The sequence below is a fragment of the Amblyomma maculatum genome, unplaced genomic scaffold (genome assembly GCF_055883805.1).
Source record: "Amblyomma maculatum isolate TAMU_Amacu unplaced genomic scaffold, ASM5588380v1 scaffold_22, whole genome shotgun sequence".
Taxonomy (NCBI): Eukaryota; Metazoa; Arthropoda; class Arachnida; order Ixodida; family Ixodidae; genus Amblyomma; species Amblyomma maculatum.
Genome location: NW_028146747.1, coordinates 3,327,213 through 3,348,791, shown reverse-complemented (window position 1 = coordinate 3,348,791; position 21,579 = coordinate 3,327,213). Strand labels below are relative to the sequence as shown.

The window sequence follows — 21,579 nt, the reverse complement described above, 5'->3', positions numbered from 1 at the left end:
TTTTTGCTAGTTTCCACCGCCGGTTTATTCACCCGGCCACTGGTATCTCTAAACCCCAGAGCTTCAAGAAGAGTGACAGCGTCTGCATCAACTTCCGGATGGATACCATTACATTCGAGTATAATATGATCAATTGTTTCACTGGAGTTTCCACATACAGCACATGCGTCATCTTCATTTTTAAATTTCTTTTTGTAGCTGCGTGTTCTAAGGCACCCTGATCTAGCTTCAGAAAGTAGGGCGCTGCCTCTTGAGTTATCAAAGAAAGCTTCCTTCCTGATCTGCCTTTTCCACTTTCGGTATAATTCCACCCTCTGTTTCTTTTCCATCGATTTTATCCAATTTTTACCTTCTGCGTTTTTCACCTGTTGCTTAACGCTCTTTAATTCTCCGTCCTTGTGACTAGCATATATACTTACTAGTTAGTTTTCTAGTTCTTTTCTTCCATTGTGAGTCAACGCTTTTTAGGTATAGGTATTTAAATACTTTAGCCGCCCATCTGTTACTGTTCAATTTCCTCAGGCGTTTCTCGTATAATATTTTACTCTGAGCTTCCCGTACTTCGAAAGATGCCCAGCCCATATCTTCCTGTACCGCCTTATTTGTGGTTTTGCCGTGGGCACCTAGTGCTAATCGTCCAACGGCTCTCTGATTTATTTCTAATGTCGACTGTACCTCTGATATGAGGCACAAAACCGCATTTCCGAAAGCAAGTCCGGGCACCATACTTCCTTTCCAAATACCCCTTAAAACCTCATACCTGTTGTATCCCCACAATGCCCCATGCTTCATTATCCCGGCATTTCTTCGCCCTTTGGCCTTAAGTGATTGTTCATGCTTTCCAGTGTATGCCAATCCTTCGTTTACCCATACCCCCAGATATTTATATTCTGCTACTCTGGGTATTTCATGGCCTCGTAGTTTAAGACCCTGATCAATTGAGCCGTTGAAATTCATCAGACCCGACTTAACTGCACTAAAACTGAATCCTAGAGCGTCCCCTTCGTCTCCGCAATACTTAACTAGAGTTTGCAATTCTTCTAGACTCTCAGCTAGCAGCACAATATCGTCTGTATACATCAAACCCTGGAGGCGCTGCTCTACCGCCTTTCCACCTAATCTATATGACAGGTTAAAACCTAGGTTACTTTCTCGTATCCGCCGTTCCAGGTTTATCATGTAAAGCGCGGGCAGCAGCGGTGATAGAGGACAGCCTTGTCTTACGCCTTTGATACTTTCACATCTCCCGTACGTCTTATCCCTTCCCATGTAATTTCTACTTTGTTATCCCGGTATATTTCCTGTAGCAACTCTATTATCTCCTACCCAATACCTTCTCCTTTTAATATGTTCCACAGGAGTTCCCTGTTTACGTTGTCGTAAGCCCCGTTTATGTCCAAGAAGGCCAAATAGAAAGGTCTATTTTCCACTCTAGATATTTTGATGCATTGGGTAAGCACGAAAAGGCTATTATCTAAGCGCCTACCATTTCTAAAGCCGTTCTAAAGTTCTCAGAGTATCTTGTTACTTTTCACCCATGATTGCACCTTTAATTTCTCTGCCTGCATGGCCAAGTTGTACATAACAGATGTTATGGTAATTGGCATGTAGGAGTTTATCTGCATCCTTTCTGTTTTTCCTTTATAACTTAAATTCATTTTACTCTGCCGCCAGCTGTCCGGTATTTGCTTATTCGTTATGACTGTTTGCAAAGCTTTTAACAACGTTTCCTTACTTTTTGGACCAAGTTCCTTAATCAGCTTGATCTGAATTGCATCTATTTCTGTAGATGTGTTTTTAGGAATATTTGTTTCTGCCTTTTTCTACTTTAGATTGGTCAGTTCTAAGCTGCTTTGTATTCTGGTACCTTGTGTTGCTTCCTGATTTGCGGAGATTACCGTATCGTCGCTCTTAAATGACTCGGCTATAACTGATGTAATATAGTTCACTGCGTTTTCTCCCTTTAAACAATTTTTTCGTTATCTTGAATCCGATCCTGTATTTATTTTATTCTTTTCCCCAGCCAGCTTGTATGGTTCCACAATTTCCTTGCTCCGCCTCTAGAGGTATCGTGTATGTCAGCCATCCAGCGATCGGTGGACTGCTTTATTTTGCTGGATGGGTGGATGGATAGATGGAATGTAGGATCATTCCTTCGCATGTCTATCTGCCGGCTAATTTCTGTTATACCACAGAACTGTGGCATAACCTTGTTACGTGTTCTGTGCTCAAAAATGAGAACCACACACGTAACAAGCTGAATTGGTACGTAGAAAAATGCGCGTATGATATCACATTACGAAACGCTTGGTTCATCTTATGAGAGCTCCACATCACGCATTATATGCATCGAGGTGATGAGTCTGATGGAAGTTGAAATGCAAAGTTCAGTTGCTGCCATCTATTATTGGAATTGCCTTGTCTTAACTTTATCGGTATTTCTCCATCGTAGAGGGATTCTACGCGCTTTTTGAGAAAAAAGCGACCAGGCTCAGGAGGGGAAAAACTCCGTGTTTTGCATCGATTCAACGTGCACTTTAAGCCTTTAGCACAATCGCGCCTCTATCACAATCTCACAAAACCTTAGCTGTAAACAATCACACGTCCGGGCGACGCCCAGCTGATACAGTGAGTAACTGTTTTCGTTAAACATAAAAGTAACGAACAGGTACCCGTAGGCAAAAAATAAAAATGGCAGCAATTTAACCTATTCCAGTGCGTGGAATAGCTTTCGCGCAGACGGACGTTGATGGTGACGTGTAATGCATAGCTGCGAGAGTGTGTCTACAACGCTCTCTCCATGAGGGCCTTGGTTTGAATTTGCTCTACTGTAACACTTTTGTCTTTTTAATGTCAACACTACAAGCGGACATGCTCTAGGATCTGTACCTTCGGATGAGTGTTTTTTACTAGCATATAGACTGTGTCTGATTATCCTTACTATTAAATGATTTCATTAAGGGACGAAACTACAGGGCAACGATGAAATGAAGAACAAACCTCAAATACTCTGTTTTTACACGCAGGCGGCTCCAGGGTGAGCAGCTCGGTAAACAGATTTACTAGTGAGACGTGCGCGAGCTTTGATACATTATGATGGTGCACAAAAAGTTTGACTCCGGAGCAGTTTTGTCCGGTTCTGAGAAAACACCGCGATTCGATCTAGTGATGCCATTCAAGCAATGTACGACAACGACAAGAGGGGTCCGTGCAGAATTTATAGTGCTGTCTGCAAACTCTGCTTTGCTGTTGCACCGAAAAATACCGATCTGAGGCGTCCTTAATCTGTCTGACTCGCCACTTGCTTCGTTTTCTTCGTGCGCTTTACTTACTGCTTTTATCTCGCCCTGCGCTCTGCTGAAAAAACTGCACTCGTTTAGTTTTCCTGGTTCACTCACGTTCCCGTAATTTACGACTTTGAAAGGGCTGAATGTTTTTGATACAGTCGTTCCTATTCTGAAGAGTACTAAGAGGAATGAGTAGGTACAATCCCTTTATTGCGTCGCTGAAAGTCGAACATTGACAATGTGGGCAAAGCAGCCTTTGATTCTTGGAAGCTTTGTATCCTAAAGTTACCGAATATAAATTACGTTTTACTCTTTAGCTTTCAATTTGTGAACTGATATATAGTTAATTGCGACTGTGAAGAAAAATATTCTTTCCTGCACTACAATACTTAACAAATAGTTAGGCAGCGTGTTATTGCGTAAAAGTGGAACGTTTTGGAATTTTTTCGGGCAGTTGTATTTCAAGCAAAATCTCCTTTATTCATTGACACTGACCTAAGAGAAGAAGAAAGAGAACAGCGGTATCCTTTTTTATATTGAAACATAAACAATAATTCGACTGAGTCACTCCGCAGATTCAGATAATACCCAAACGCTTATGACATACAGTAATAAGCGATAATAGGGCCTGATTTATTGTACCTACAAATATGGCAACAAGATCTGATTGGTAACCTGCTCACCATGCATTTCCAGCGCTGAGACGCGTCTTGCTTCAGGCACATATTTAGCTTGTGTGAACCATAAACAATGTCGGAGAAAAATCAAATGGGCCTCTTCAAATACATTACTGCGCTTTAGGGACGAATATAATATTATATCGTAATCAGGTTATCCACACTATAACCTACGGAATGGATAAAATGCCACGCTCATCACCATCATTGGCAATTTTGAAGAAGAACTTTCGAGCAGTCAATACCTTTTAAATGACACCTGAAGCAATAGAGATTCCTAAATATGCACATAAAGGAAAGGTTAATAGCGCAACAAAACAACACTCACAAATGGGTACAAATAGGCACACAGGGCAGGCGCTTACTCCAACTTCTTTCTCGGAACACGAAATTCGCTATGCTGCCGACCTTGTGGCAGCATTTCGATGCTGAAGACGAAGAGGTTTGTATGTGGTGTTCCGAGAAAGAAGTTGGAGTCAGCTCCGGTCCTGTGTGCCTATTTGTGCCTATTTGTGAGTGTCTTTTTGTTGCGTTATTAACCTTTCCTTTATGTGAATATGCACCAACTGCCCAGCAATCAGTTTTAATTCCTAAATATGCTCTTCGAAGCAGCAGTCACACAGGCATTAATATGATCTACCTAACTGTAAATGTCCTTAGTTTTAACGGACAGGTAAAAGAAAATCTATTCTTATTAAAGTGGAATATTCTGTCAACAGTTCCGTATTCGTCTATCCACAGAAAGTCAGCTCAAGAATTCAATTTCACCTACTGAAATGAGGGTCTCCTTAGAGGCACACTCTTAAAGCAAGTTGTCCACAGCAACTTGACAAAAAAAAAGGTTTTAATCTTTTTGCGCTTTATAATATCGGAACATTTTATTTGGTGTTGTAGCGAAACTTTTTAGTATGCAATTAGGATCTCTACAAAATTGATAGCATAAATTGCGGCCCTCAGAACACTATGAACTGCGTATGGTTTCATATTCTTTGCATTCTAGGTAACATGCGCATAGTTCTTGGCTTTTGCGTTGAATTGCTTTGATTTTTGTTTTCGTTTCATATCAATAGAACAAAATGTTTTTTTTTTTCCACATTCACATAGGCAGAGGATCGGTACGGAGCACGCTTGCCAGCAGACTCTCCAGTCTCAAAGAAGAGAGGGAACTCAACGAAGCCAATGACAAGAAGCACGGTAAAATGCAATGACATGAAACTAACTACCGTGGGGTACGCGAATAAGACGGAACCATTGCCATACCTTGGGATATCAGCCTTTGCAAAAGGGAGAATGCACTAACCAGAGGTGCTGTATGTTTATCGCAAGCGAAACGCTTTGGACTTGGCGGCTATTCATTTCTTTTTTGGTAACAAAAAAAAGTTATAATAACTAAATACAAAACCACAACGCATATGGGCATTTATATAAATGCTCAATAAATATATTTATGTAAACAAATGCTAACATTTCAAATCATTCAGAACTTGTATACCTAAACAATGGTAGTATTTCTGAACAGAAGCTGTCAGTGTGGTTCTAAAACTTGGCGTGTGAACTAGCAAACACGGTAAATCGAAAATAACCGCAACATGCGGCCATTTCCCGATCGGAGGAGATATATATTTTGCACCAAAGAACATATCTCCTAAAATTAGGGTTTAGATTGGTTTTGTTCGTAAGGTTTAACGTCCCGAAGCGGCGAAGGCTACGAGGGGCTCGGTCGAGGAAGGCTGCGAATATTACGAGCACATGTGGCTCTTGGTCAATATACATGAGAGCTTCTTGGGGAGGTCACAGGAGCACCTGCTCGCCTCCCGATAGAGCGGATCAGCTTGCAGAAGATCCTGGCTCCAGTTCTTACTGGAAGCGAGGAGTGGAGCCAGGAATTAAACCGCTTAGCTTTGGCTGTTTGGCTGATCGAAAAATCGCAGCGCTGTTTTGCATGTTCTGCCTCCTTCGAGAACAGCCGGCGACAGTTCCGTTGCGTCGCATGGCCACCCTTCTCGAGCGGCGGGGACCACCGCTGCATCTGCGTCATCATTGTCGTGACCAATTACAAACCTTCGTTACGTGCAGTGGTCGGATTGCAACGAGACGAGATTTAAAACGTTATCGCTTTAAAAATGCCTCTTTTCTTCCGGAAAAACATCGAACAATGCGAAGAAGGTTTATGCAAAATTTCTTACGAATAACTAAAATTGGCTATAGTTGTCTGTACTCTTTCGTAGCAAACTTCTGTTATCTCTCCGCCAAATTATGAATACATTGACAAAACAGTCAACAATCCATTCGTAGGTGTTACTCCCCGAGCCGGAGGCTCTTCTGATGCATCTCTTTCCAGCAGTAAATAGAGTAATTTGGAGTCCAGCGCCGCACGCCATGCCCGCAGTTAGGCCGGCCTAGTTGGCGTTGAATAATGTTTTTGTTTTGTTTTTCAAAGTGCATCCACGAACGAACTAGATATTGCTTTGAAATGTAAATCAGACTCCTGCGACGCGGTTCTGCATGCACACTACAGCAGGTGACATGCCGGCGACTTCATTTTCATACCATTGTATTTTGCGACAGATCGTGGCGCTTACACGAACGATCCCTTCAACTACTGTACAACATGCCACCAGCGTACTGAACTTACCGCAGTACTTAAACAAATACTCAATTCTTCATTATACGACGCCGTTATCATGGCAAAGCAATGACGGGGCAGTTGCGTGCGCAGATGTAATCGAGTTTGATCCCTTTCGGCCAGTGGCCTTTCAAGTCTTTTGAAGATTCCAGAAATCTTCCTAGTTTCAAAGCGCCAAACTGGCTGTTCGCGGTGCTTCTTCTTTGCTGCGGATTAATAATCTCCACAGCAGAAAACTAAATTTGTTTTCTCGACGATTGATGAACGGCCTGCATGTATTTGCTGTACGTTTCATCGGGGCGTCCCGTGAGTGCATTTCCTGGAATACTTATTCGAGCCGTAAAAGCAGCAGCAACGGTAGTTTCTATGAACAGGCGTCTCCATTTAATTCATACACCACGAGCCTCAATGACAGGTGCTCGGATTCTTAGCCCAGTGCCTCGGGATGGAATCCTGATCTCTGCGAACGCATTTGAATCCAGTGGAGTTAGCAGAAGAGCCGCATACTACGCAACGTCGGTGGTGGGCATGGTGAAGAATTGTGGATACTATAATTTAATTCGCAACTCTCCATTGCAGCATCGCTTATACTCAACAATGGCATAGATATGGAAAAGCGTACTATACAATGCTCTGCTGTATCATGAAAAGACATGACATGTCTTGTAATACCATGCAAATAGAATTACGTCTGTGCCGAAAGCAACTACGTTTGCAAACCATAAGTATCAAATCATATTTGTACAATAGAATTCAACAAATAATGCAAAAGCCTCCACGCTCACCATTCAATGAAAAACAATATGAAAAGAAACCTTGAAACACTGGCTTCATGATCTGCTGTTTGATGTTGTTATTGTAGCTGTAGGAAGAAGGGAAAACAATGCACGGGCCTGCTACTGGCTCTGTAGCTGAGCCACCATCGCTGCCTGATTGATTGATTGATTGATTGATTTATAGGAAGGGAAAGGCGTGGTAACTGTCTCACTTGTTTTTGTGGACACCTCATCTCGCCGTAAGGCAGTTGCGTAAGGGAAGGGAGGAAGGTGGGAGTGAAAGTGGAAAGAGAGAAAGAGGAGCCATAGTGGAGGGCTACGGAGTAATTTCGAACACCTGGGGATCTTTAACGTGCGCTGACATCGCACAGTACACGGACATCTCTTCGTTTCGCCTCCATCGAAACACAGCCGCCGAGGTCGGGTTCGAACCCGGGTACTCCGGCACAGTAGTCAGGCGTCCTATCACTGCACCACCCCGGCGAGAGGCCTGATTGATATATAGGAAGGGAAAGGCACGGTAACGCTCTCACTCATTTCCTGTGGACACCTCCACCGCGCCGTAGAGGAAAGGAGGAAGGTGAAAGTGGAAAGAGAGAAAGAGGAGCCGTAGTGGAGGTCTACGGAGTAATTTCGACCACCTGGGGATCTTTAACGTGCGCTGACATCGCACAGCACACGGACGCCTCTTCGGTTCGCCTCCATCGAAACACAGCCGCCGAGGTCGGGTTCGAACCCGGGTACTTCGGCACAGTAGTCGGGCGTCTTACCACTGCACCACCACGGCGGGGTCCGGCGGACAGATGAAAGTAGAGAGGAAAGAAAAAGACGATGGAGAGAAAGACGCGCGCCGCAACAACCGTAGAGGGCTCTGCAAGCGCACGAACGCATCGGACGTGCAGAGCATCTGCTCCGCCAACTTTTGTCAGGAAGCACAGAAATATTGCTGTGACTCCCGAATGAATGTATTCATCAGATCCGTGAACTTGTCTGGCCTCTGAAGACATCATTCTGAACGACGTGGGGCCAATTTTGGCCGATTTTCCAGTGTCACCTTGTTTGCCAAGGGAACGCGGAGCTGGACCTAACGGCTCCGGCTCCCCGAACGCTGGCGACGGAGCACGCTCGACGCTCCTGTGACAAACCTGGCCACCAAAATGCTTCACGGATACGACCCTACGACTCTCGTGGGCAAACATTCCTACAAGGCAGCTTGCGGCCCCAGCGGAGCCATTTTCACCTTTGCTGCGTTCCAAGTTATGCAGAGACGCCGTCGCCAACAAAGCAAGGGTGTGGAGCCAACTACAGGCTCCACACGTAATTCGTCGAAAGGGAAGAATCGCGCTCTCTCCAACACGACTCCTATGAAGAAACAGAAGACGCCGGCATCTTCATGGGTTCCCAAACCAACTGTGCGCATGCTACCCGGGGACTATGTGGTAGTGCTCAAGCCTACAACAACGGTCTCTCTGCAGACAGCGCTCCAGCGTTACGCTCGACCGACTCAACTCAATGCCCTAACTATCAGCCCTAGTTGGGAACAGAACTTAGTGGTGTGTGGCACGCAAGAAGAAGAGGTGGTGCGACGCTTGCTCACAGACTTTCAACTTCCCTCTGATCAGGGACTCATTCCGATGCGTGGACTTGGAAAACTGACTGGTGATGTGTGCCGTGGGGTTATCACGGTGCACAATTGTGAAACCAGTGAATCATCATCATCATCATCATCATCATCAGCCTGATTATACCCACTGCAGGGCGAAGGCCTCTCCCATATCTCTCCACTTAACCCGGTTCTGTGCTAGCTGCATCCACTTGACCCCTGCGAACTTCTTAATCTCATCCGCCCACCTAACTTTCTGCCGCCCCCTGCTACGCTTTCCTTCCCTTGGAATCCAGTTTGTTACCCTCAGCGACCATCGGTTATCCTCTCTTCGCACTACATGTCCTGCCCATGTCCATTTCTTCTTCTTAATTTCCACTAGAATGTCGTTAACTTGAGTTATTTCTCTGACCCACTCTGCACGCTTTCTATCTCTTAATGTTACCCCTACCATTTTCCGTTCCATAGCCCTCTGGGTTGTCCTCAACTTAAGTAGAACTCTCTTGGTTAGCCTCCACGTTTCAGCCCCATAGGTGAGTACAGGCAAGATGCAACTGTTGTATACTTTCCTCTTGAGCGATACCGGTAAGCTGCTAGTCATAATCTGCGAGTGCTTGCCAAACGCGCTCCATCCCAATCTTATTCTTCTTGTTATTTCCTTTTCATGATCCGGATCTGCGGTTACTACCTGTCCTAAGTAGATATATTCGCCTACTACTTCCAGTATTTCGCTACCTAATGTAAACTCCTGTTCCTTCCCGAGGCTGTTGAACATTACCTTAGTCTTCTGCATATTGATTTTCAAGCCTACCTTTCTACTTTTCCTGTCTAGGTCATCAATCATTATTTGCAGTTCATCCCCCGAGTTGCTTAGCAAGGCAATATCATCAGCAAATCGCAGATTACTGAGGTATTCTCCATCTACCCTTATCCCTAACTGCTCCCATTCCAAGTCTCTGAATACTTCCTCTAAACATGCTGTGAATAGTACTGGGGAGATTGTGTCTCCTTGCCTAACACCAGTGAATCACTTCAACCCAAAATCCAGTGGCGTGGTGGTGAACTCATGGCCATCAGAAAGCTGGGAACCACAAACGTGGCCGTGCTCACTTTTGGGGGCTCCACTGTCCCTCGGTTTGTGCACAACTGCGAACTTGTCCCAGTTCGCCAGTACAAACGTACGATCCCAGCCTGCTACCGGTACGATGAACTGTGCCATCGAGCCGATATCTGTCCAGCTCCAGCAAACGAACGCTGCGGCCTATGCGGCCAAAATGTCGGCGCCACTGAAGAGAGCATGGCGCCACATGACTGTAAGCCAACATGCCTGGTCTGCGGAGTAGCCATCTCACCAGCTCCCGTGAATGTAAAGAAAAATTCCGAAAACTTCAATCACCCGTCGGGCCCGCTAAGAGGACTAAAGGGCCCCCACCAACAAGACGCCCGGACCCACAGCTGCAAAAGCTATCCGGAGATGGGAATAAAGACGCGCTACAGGGGGATCGCGCCAACATCTCCAAGCAAGGGAACGACAAGGGGCATCAGCAGTTGGCGTCATCACAACACAAGAAGGCAGCGCCATATAGCGGCTGCACCCAGCATCCGTATCACGTCAGCAAAAAGGCGTCGTTGATCGCGTACCCCAGCGGGAACCAAGACTATCACAGGTAGGCAGTTGGGCATATAGAGTCGCCTCCCAGTCCTCTCCTTCCTCTCTCCTCTCGCCCACCTCCACCAACTCTCCTTCTCCCCTCGAAGCTGAACTTAGACGTGAGCTTGCTCTTCTCCGGGCACAGAATGAAAAGCTCGAAGCCAGACTGAACGCCCTGGCCACTCAAAACGCCTCCTCTAGGCCCTCCCTTACGGAGGACGACGATAACATAACTGAAAGGGATCCCTCGCACTCTCATGCCCTGGAGACCCGAGTGGCTGCTATCGAAAACATTCTTCCCAACAAATCATAAACGCTGCCTTTACCGCTCAGGTGGAAAGCATAACTGCCCGCATCACGCATTCGGTAACAAGTTTAACCCAGAAATAGATGCTCGAACAACCACGTATCTCTAAACGCGCAGGACCCCGTAAGCTTCCCGCGCGTCCCGCAAAATTCTCTCGTCGCATTGAGAATTCTGATAACGAGGAACGCGCCATCCGCGAGGCGTCTGGCGCCAGCGGATCGAACCTTTTTAACACAGTGGCATCCTTCACCCCCTCAAGCTCTGATCATGGCCCCCAATCTAGATTGCGATCATCCACACAAACACATCCCTTCACATTAACCCAGTGGATTAGCAGAGGTTTCAAGGACCGGCAGAAGCGAGCGCACCTTCGCCTTTACCTTGAAACATTTGAGTTCCTCGTGGCTCTGGTCGCCCTTCAGGAGCCAGGAGCCAACGCCAAACTCACTATCAGACTTTCCAGAGAGACACACAAACCGGCATCCTAGTCCACAACGACTACACAACACAAGAGGTCACCCTTCTATCGATCCCCGAACACTCCTATGTCATGGTGACAGTCTTACCTTTGCGAAGCAAAGACCCCCGATTCATGTACTGAATATATACTGTCCCCCCAAACTTAAAAACTTTTTCCAAGCTCTTTACAGAAGCAATGCGCGTGGCTGGACGTGACTCATTGTGGGGGTTTCCACGTTCCTTGTCGGCAGTGGGGCTACCTTAGAGAGGAACCCCGAGGAAGAAAATTGGCGGAACTAATTTGGACCCTCGGTCTTACCATCCACGCATGGGCAACTCAGTAACCAGAGATAGTGCCCTGACTTGACTCTTACCAGCAATGTTCAGCACGCCGACTGGCATAATACGCAAGACACTCTGGGCAGTGACCACTCTATTATAAATACCACTATATACACACGGCCCCTTAAACGCCCCAAACAACCAGCGCATATTCCCGATTGGACGAAGTTCCGCGCGACACTTCCCTCTGTCGACATTTTCCGCTCGGGATATCACGAGTGGGTGACCTCTCCAATGACAACCCTCCGCACTAACGAACAACGCATCCAACTCACCGACTCCACCCCAGAAGTAGACAACCATCTTCTTCATCTTAGGGAGGCCCGCCGCAGTCTTACCAAACGATGGAAAAAACAGAAACACAACAAGAAACTCAGACACCGCATCGTTGAACTCACTCAAAAGGCTGCCGATTATGCCGCTCAGTTAGCCGACACTAACTGGGTGGATCGATGTAACACTGCTGCGCTCCAGATGTCAGGTCGTAATACGTGGCGTTTGTTTCGTGCACTTATAGACCCCTCTCAAACACGTGCAGAAATGACGCGGCATCTCCACTGTGTCATTCATAACTTTCCTGGTACTACAAAACAGTTGGCCCAAACACTGTGTGAGAGATATCTGTACCACAGTAGACCCTCGTCTTTCCCAATGCTCATACGCAGGCCAAGCAAATCTGGAGCTGGATGCCTCGTTTCAGCTCCATGATTTGAAGGAGGCCCTAGCCAAAATGAAGCGCAGTACTGCACCGGGCCGGGACAAGGTTGCCGTCAAACCTCGCGAACCTTCCCTTCTTGAATTTACCAACCAAATTTGGCTGGGAGAGATTTATCTCCCCCAGGATTGGAAGACAGCCCTAGTGACGTTTATTCCTAAGGCAGGCAAGCCAATTGATGTGGAAAACCTGCGCCCTATCTCCCTCACATCTTGTGTCGGCAAATTGATGGAAACTATGGTGCGTGACAGGTTGTCCACTTACCTCGAAACACATCACACTTTTGCGGACACTATGTTTGGTTTCCGACCACAGAAATCCGCACAATATATCCTACAAATTCATCATGACATATTCCAGCCTAAAGAACTCCCTCACAATGACAAGGTAGTCCTGGCCTTAGATTTGAAAGGAGCCTTTGATAACGTGAAACATGAAGTGAAACTGTGGTCAGAATACGTATCGATACATATGGCAATTACTGACGGGTCGACACGCCTACATTCGAATTCAAGACACGGAACATGGACCCTATACCATCGGATCCCGGGTACACCACGAGGTGCCGAGTTGTCTCCTCTCCTCTTCAACCTTGCAATAAAAAACCTTCCCGCAAAATTGAGCTCTATGCCTGGCATCCGATATGCCATATATGCGGATGATATCTCTATCTGGGCAACCGAAGGCAATCTTGGACACATGGAAACATGCCTACAACAGGCAGCGGAGGTGGTGGACGCTTACGCTGCGTACTGTGGTCTGCAATTTGCCTCCAACAAATTAGAATTTGTCCACATCCGTCCCTCCCCTCGGGACGACACATCAATTCACCTTACACTTCCTTCAGGGCCGATTAGAGAGGCCAAGGATATCCACATTCTTGGTCTCTTTATTCACCAACAACGCAGACCGGACACAACACTAACAAAACTTCGTATTTATGGCGACCAGGTGGGCCGTATGGTCCGCCGGGTCTCTAATAAGCGTGGGGGGTTACGAAGTAAAGATGCTTTGCGGCGGGCATATGCATTCGTTACGAGTAGAATTCTCTACTCAACCCCCTACCTTCACATGCGCAAACATGGCGAGGACCAACTCGAGGTCATACATCGCAAAGTTATCAAACGGGCTGTTGACCTCCGCCTTGCCACATCCAACCAGCGTTTGTTGGACCTTGGGAGGGTCAACACCTATCGGGAACTCCGAGAGGCTCATCTTTTCAGCCAATACATGCGCCTATCACAAACGCCATCCGGTCGCCGCATTCTTGACCGACTACACATCCAATGCACCATGTCACACTCTTATCATAATGGCCGTCGCCAGGCGCGTGCGGAAGCACTGGAGCGGCATTATGGTAGACAACAACACGTATACTACGTGGACATTGCCGGTCCCTACCGTGAGAGGTGGTTCACAGCGGCAGTGGTCCACAACACCAACACATTGGCAGGACTCACGTTCCAGGCCCGCAACACAACATCAGTTCAGTTCAGGTGTTCAGTCGTGTCCGACTCTTCGTGACCCTATGAACCATGTCACGCCACGCTTTCCGGTCTCTCACTATCTTCCTAACATCACATAAACGCATAACAACATACGCGGAGGAAATCACGATTGCGCTCGCCCTCTCCCTCCCACAAGTAAAACATATCATTACCGACTCCAAGGGGGCCTGTCGGAATTATGGGCTAGGTTGGATACCTCCTCTAGCCAAACGCATCCTACAAAATGGCTGTCGGTCCAGCGACCCTCAAAAATTGCAATCTCATCTGGGCTCCCGGACATCAGGGACTCCTGGGCAATGAGTTAGCCAATCAGGCGGCCTGCGCGCTCTCTCCCCGGGCACTCAAACTTGCTCGGGAAGTCTACTCCGACCCCACTCAATCTTATTACATTCAAAGAAATTACCACATATTATAAGGACAGCCATCGCCGCTTTCCGGAACCTTGTAAAAGGTCTCCGGAGAGCGGACGAAAGGCTCCTTCTCAAAATTTTTACAAACACAATGCTGTGCCCTGCAGTCTTGAAGCACTTCAATACAGACTTTGATGGAGGCTGCAGCCTGTGTGGAGCGACCTTCTCGGACGTTTTCCACATGGTCTGGGCCTGTCCATCCAATCCCCACCGTTCCCAACCCTTCATTACCCACCCTTCTAGGGAGGCCTGGGAGGCGGCGCTGCTCAGCTACCATGACCTATAGTCCCAGCGGACCTTGGTCACCAGGGCGCGAGCGGCGTTAGACGCCATTGGGGCTCCGGAAGAGGAGCTTCACCTAGATTTGTGAGGGCCTGGGCCAATAGGACCTCGGTCCAAACACCTCCTTGTACAAATAAATGTTTGTCACCACCACCACCAACAACCATCATCCACCACCTAAGTGGTGGCGAGTGCAATGACGGCCTACAACAGATAGAAATTGTGGCGATAAAGCTTGCTGTACAGTTTTAGAGCGTAGCTCTTTGGCGCCCGTTCCGGCGTTTCGCGCCGTCAAGGCGGTGGCGTCGCCATCGGCTTCGTAATCTGGTGACGTCATGACCGGATGTGAAGTCATCATGATGTCACTTCCGGCCATGCCTAATAATAGAAACTGATAATTACGTCACATCCAGTCATTACTGGTGATGAAGTCACCAGAGATTCACGAAGCTGACCCCGCCGGGCGTTCGATCCAGGCGTCCGTGCGGCGCCTTTCATTTGGCACTTCCTCGAACGCCGCACCACAGAGCATATAGAAATAGACGCAGTACGGCAGGCATCAACGGCGTTTCATATTGGTTGATATCAAATAAAAGGCGCAGTATCTGTCGCAATTCTGCGCGGACACCTTCACCGAGCTATAAGAAAAGAAAAGAAGAGGCGCCAGTAGTGGAAGGCTTCGGACGACCACAAAACTTCGTTCATGACAGCCAAGAACTGTTAGTAGCGTGTTTCTTGAAAGAATAAGTGTAAAAAATGAAAAACAAAAGTGTTCTGTAATTGTACATACATGTCATGTTCGAAATTGTTGCCTCAATCTATCGAAAAGGTGAAACAGCTGATCAGCTGCGCTAAATAAATTGGTTCACAGGAAGGGAAAGGCGCAGTAACTGTCACACTTGCTCTGTGGACACCCGAACCGCGCCGTAAGGGAAGGGAGGAAGGTGGGAATGAAAGTGGAAAGAGAGAAAGAGGAGCCGTAGTGGAGGGCTACGGAGTAATTTCGACCACCTGGGGATCTTTAACGTGCGCTGACATCGCACAGCACACGACGCCACTTCGTTTTGCCTCCATCGAAACGCAGCCGCCGCGGTCGGGTTCGAACCCGGGAACTCCGGCACAGTAGTCGGGCGTCTTACCACTGCACCACCCCCGCTACAATTTCGCATTAGGAAGTAACGTATTCGTTGGCAAATTATTGATCGGAGCAAATTGTCATTAGAATTCGCGTAGTCCTTTTCTTGGCCTTTAATTACCTAGAATGAATCCGGCTTCCATCGAATCCCTGTTAATTGAATCTGGAACTCATTCCTTCTCACATTGGTTCCCTCTTTGTGGGCTTGCGCTTTTGTCTTCCTCATTCGTGCCTTAGTGAAAATGCTACCTCTGAATATCAAAATTGATTAGTTCTTGTAGCCGACACAATGAAAGATCTTGCAAAAGAAAAGGAGTATCATAGAGCCGCGGAGCACGGAGCGCCATTCGGCAGCTTTCCGAGAGATTGGGCCACTTGTTCTCCTTACAGTTCGCTTCCCGCAAACTATTTGCATGTGGTGCGTCGTGTGCATGCGCTTAGGATTATTGCGACGGCTTTTCTTAAAGGTTCTCTACACACTATTATGCTCTGTCACTATGGTCGGTTGAGGTGCAAGTAATACCGAGCTATTCCGTAGGTCTTTCGTGATTTTTGCTATTCTCTCACACAACAGTTATCGTACTGGTGTTTTAGCAGCGTCTTGCCTCGGCAGATAATGTGTAATGTCATTACAGCAGCGAGTTGCGTATTACTCAAGTTATTATTATCGACTCAGTGAAGAAAGAAGAAAAATGCATTGAAATGCGCAAAACGTAGAGTTTTCTGAAAGAGTCCCATCCAAAGCTTCAGTCGATCTGCTTTTGCAGAATGCGGTGCACGCTAACTTCTCACATGTTGGCGGATTTTCGCTTCTTTGTCAGTTTTCTGCGACAAGGAAGCAAAAAGTGCTGTATTTCGCAAATCTTTCTTCGATGCTACCTCAAGTCCTTGCATTTCTTGTTCCTTTGCAAGTCTACATGTCCAGGTTTTTAAACTTCATATTTGCATTTATATGGAGGACAAAGGATAAAACAGCCGTTCGCGGTTCATGTCAGTGTCCATTAAATCCCAAAAGATGGTGGAAATTAATGGAGAGCTCACCACTTAGGCGTCTGTCATAGCCTTTGTACGGCGTTTGGATGCTAAGGCATATGCACCAAACACCTGCTAAACACCTGCCAACGATAGAACCCTAGCTAGTAAAACTAGTTTAGCAGTACTGTTAGAGAAACTAGAGGGCATGAAATGGGATTTCATAGGACTTAGTGAGGTTAAGAGGCCGAAAAAGACATATACTGTACAGAATGATGGGCGTGTACTGTGTTATCGAGGTTTACCGGAGAGGCGACAACTAGGAGTAGGTTTCTTTGTCAACAAGTATATAGCGGGTAATATAGATGAATTCTATAGTATTATTGAGAGGGTGTCAGGCACCGTTATTAAGCTTAATAAGCGGTATAAACTAAAAGTTGTACAGGCCTATGCACCTACATGTAGTTATGATGACCAGGCAGTTGAAAGCTTCTACGAAGATGTAGAATCGGCAATGCGGAAAGTAGAAACGCAGTATGCTGTACTAATGGGTGACTTCAACGCCAAGGAAGGAAAAAAGCAGGCAGGAGACCAGGCACTACGTGATTATTTCATTGGTTCTAGGAATAGCAGGGGGGAGCTACTAGTTGAGTTTGCAGAGCGCAATAACTGAAGAATCATGAATACCTTCTTCAGCAAACAGAAGAAGCGGAAATGGACATGGAAAAGTACTAACGGGGAGACTAAAAATGATATTGATTTCATACTGTGTTCAACCCCCGCCATTATGCGAGATGTAGAGGTAGTCGGGAAAGTGCGATGCAGTGGCCACAGGATGGTGAAGTGCCAAATTAGTCGAAATCTGAAGAAGGAACGCAACAGGTTAATTAGAAAGAAGTCCATCAACGAATTAGCGGCGAGGGGGAGGCAGATGAGTTCAGCATCTCGCTCTAAAATAGATGTTATGCTCTAACCGAGGATGGCGACATTACCCTTCAAGCAATAAACAGTAGTTTCAGAGATATCATTACTGAGGGCGCTGTAGAAGTACGAGGTAGGATAGTTAGAGAGAATACCGGTAAGCTGTCTAAGGAGACAAAAGATGTGATTAAGAAACGCCAGCGTATGAAAGCTTCCAATCCAACAGACCAGATAGAATTGGCAGATATATGAAAGCCAATCAATAAACGCAAAGTGGCCGATGTAAGGAAGTATACCATGGAGCAAATTGAGCATGCTGTAAAGAACGGGGGAAGCTTTAAAGCGGTGAAGAAGAAATTAGACATGGCAAAAATCAGATGTATGAGCTAAAGGACAATGCGGGCAACGTCATCACGAATATGGACAAGATAGTCAAAGTAGCCGAGGAGTTGTATACTTATCTTTACAGTGGCCAAAGTAGTCAGGACCGTAATGAGATGGGCAGTAGGGAAAAACAGTCAGACGTTCCACCATTGACGAAGGACGAGATTAAGAAATAAATGGAAACTATGAAAAGGGGGAAGGCAGCTGGAGAGGGTCAAATAACTATAGATTTGTTGAAGGACAGGGAGAATATCGTGCCAGAATAACTGGCTACCCTGTATACGCAATGTCTCGTGTCATCGGCGGTACCAGAACTATGGAAGAATCAAACATTATCCTTATTCATAAGAAAGGGAATGCTAAGGACCTTAAAAAACAGACCAATCAGCTTACTGTCTGTTACGTATAAGGTATTTACAAAGGTAACGCTAATAGAATCAGGACAACCTTAGACTACAATCAAGCAAAGGATCAAGCAGGGCTTCGGAAACGGTACTCTTGGTTTTGGTTGGATTAAAGGTACAGAATTAGAGTTATGCTAGATTAAATTAGATTAATGAAGTGATTTTGCATTCATAAGAAGTGAGCAGCAACCCTTTGCTTTAAACCAAAAACTTAAGTAATTATTAAGCGAACACAGGAGGGGCTGCATCGGTTGCTAGCAGAATTTTAAATCCTTCACAAAATTTATTTGAAAACAAAGCCCCTAGGGCTAGAAGTGCTGAGAATGTCGCCCTAGAAAAATGTTTTCTCAGTTGGATCAGCATCCTATAGACTACGATCCTTGGGCAAGCAACGCTCACTATAGAAAAGGTATACTGGAGCTCCAGACATGAATCAGGATTCAATACATAACAAAATAGCGGATTATATGTTTAGTACAAATCACAAGCTGTGATCAGTCTTTTGAAGGCTTACTTTCTTTAAGAACAATTGAAAGTTCAGCGTGCAGCATCACGATCATGGTATTAACAGCACCTACTATAACTGCTTGTGGTTCAAAAAAGTATTTGTGTAACGATTATGTCGTATGGCGGTTTTCGGCTTCAGCCAAACAATGGGAATATTGGTATTTCAAAGAGAATTCATGCCTTTGCACTTCAGGAGAGCAGAATTTCTCGAATTTTAATACATATTAAACTTTGCTAATTTCGGGTTTGTCATCAACTTGCTATTTCAATCTTAGTATGTTGCCGCCAGTAAATTGTATGTTTGCCGAAATTAAACAATTTGGCGTTCGTATTGACGTTGTTGGCAATGTTGTGTAACTGTGTAACCTACTAGAATCATTGTTCTTCCTTGATCCTTTGCTGTTTGTTTCTTTGTTAGGTGGTCGCAAATGCTACGAACATGGTAGCTTCTGCTGCTGTGAAGCTTAATAAAGTTGCTTGTGTCAGTGTGATGTCTGGTTTATTATTTACAGCAATGTGGGTTTCTTTTTGTGAAGCATTGGATACTTTGGGGGGGGGGGGGGGGGGAGTTTCTCCTCTTGCTTCTTTAAAGTAATAGATTCAATGGTTGCTGAGGTTTGGTGCATGCATTGTCATTTCTCATGAATTGAATTACTTTTATTTTTACAACTTACATGACTGTGCTCTACATCGTGAGCGCATTCAAGAATATGAAGAAATGCGAATTGCTGTGCACGTTATTTTCTACTTTATTCCAGAACCAGGTATATTTTAAGCATCAGAGGGCGCATTATCACCAGCTGCAGTGTGCCTTGGCGAAGGCATTCACCACAGGTCATGGGCACAATCTCGGTCCAGGACGGTGCTGGACGGTGCTGCTAAAATTGAAAGAAATTGGCCTTCTAACTCGGTCGAACGAAGTTCGATGAGCATTAAGTATGGTTTGATTGGATTCTGCGTTTTTCAGCGATTGATTTTGGATTCTATTAGTCGAGACCATGTCAACAATATATTGTTACGGACGAGGAAGAAGCGGGAAGTAGAGCGGACATAGAGTTCGCGCAGAGAGAGAGAGAGAGTAAACTAATTGTTTAACGGAATAGCGTGGGTGGTTTCCTCAGTCCAGGATACCATTGGCCTGGGCTGTCTCCCGGGCTCTGGTGAGCAGGCTGCGCTGCTCAGAGACCCGTGAGGGCCAGCTCTGCCTCCCACTCCGCTTGGCTGAGCGCTCGAGCTTTATATTTCTCTAATTGCTCTTTGCAGTTCCATATCATGTGAAGGATGTCCGACACTTCACTGCATGCAATGCATGTGTTATTTTTGAATTCTTCGGGCCAGATTTTGTGGTACTTTGCTAGGTTTGGGAATGTCCTAGCCTGTATGTTCCTCCAGGTTACTGCCTCCTGTCTGCTGAGGTCTTTGTGTGGTTCTGCGTATCGTTTTCTTTCTAATTTGAAGTATTGTATTAGTTCCCCGTATGCGCAGGCCCGCTGGGATTCATGAAACCCATCTCACAGTCATCGACCATCCTCTCTCTCTTTCTGCTTTCGCCTGTTTTCATCGGCTTGCCGCCCCTTAACAATTTGGTTCGTGGTGTCGGATACTTCGTCATCACTCCTCATCCTGGCCCGGAGCTTCGGCGTCCTGCGTCTTCTTGCGTCGCCGGCAGAAGGTCTAGGAGGCATCGCATGGCTGGTCCCCAGTCTGCCGGAGCAGACGCGACCTCTCCCTTCCACCGTCCCGTCCCCGAAGGAGAGACTGACCCGAGACGCCACCCACACCACCACAAGACACGAGATAATCGAATGACCATGAGACCCGATTGACGCGATGTGCCTACCAAAGACCCCACCGACCCAAGCCGCCGAGCCCATGCCATGCGGTGCGTGCCTGAGCCTCCGTCATCGGGTCTTGGTGACCTGTGGCCCGAAATCGTCCTTGGCCAGGCTTCATTCGAGAATAATGGCCGAAGCCGTTTTCTTCTTCCTCCTTCCTCTTCTTGCTCAGCCATCCAGACACGCCCATCGTCATGCCATGGATCCTTTAACATCGACAAACTTCTTCGTCCGTGATCGGGACGATCGCTCGGTAGCCCCTGGTAATGTTACAGACGAGGAAAAAGCGGGCAGTGGCGCGGGCAGTGGTCGGGCAGGAGCGCTTGCACTAGGCGCGCTGGGATTCATTAAAAATCATCTCACAGTCATCGACCATCTTCTCTCTCTATGTTCTCTACTGTCCTGGTTTCATCGGCTTGCCACTCCGTAACAATAAGACGATGTTGTAGCATAAAGTGCAATTTTAATTGTGATCAGAATTTAAGACCACAGTGTAGTGCAATGACATTCGTTTGGTGCAACCGCACTGGATATGAGCTACACTTTAATATATGACTTGAAAGTATGCATACATTTATATTTATGTCACAATGAGCAAACTAGAGGTAATTATGACGTGCAGTAATTACAGTGAGATTACACTTCGCATAAGCAATCCAGAGATGTACGAATTGTAGATAAAGCCTGAATTCTAAGTTTTATTCTAAGTTTTGCGACCTTTCCACTGAGGGGAGCTAAAAACGCCCCTGTGCTTGGATGTCGTCGACATGTTTAAAAA

The 21,579-nt window shown here is 46.3% G+C and overlaps 1 protein-coding gene across 1 annotated transcript in view; it reads left to right on the top strand.

Moving 5' to 3' along the window:
- The window catches only part of LOC146171487 (cholecystokinin receptor type A-like), a 387,924-nt gene that overhangs the window by 354,958 nt on the left and 11,387 nt on the right, over nt 1-21,579 (top strand). Inside the window, exon 6 of the mRNA XM_084586523.1 lies at nt 5,069-5,158. Within this exon, the coding sequence (XP_084442649.1) occupies nt 5,069-5,158 (90 nt within the window). The remainder of the gene's footprint in view (nt 1-5,068; nt 5,159-21,579) is intronic.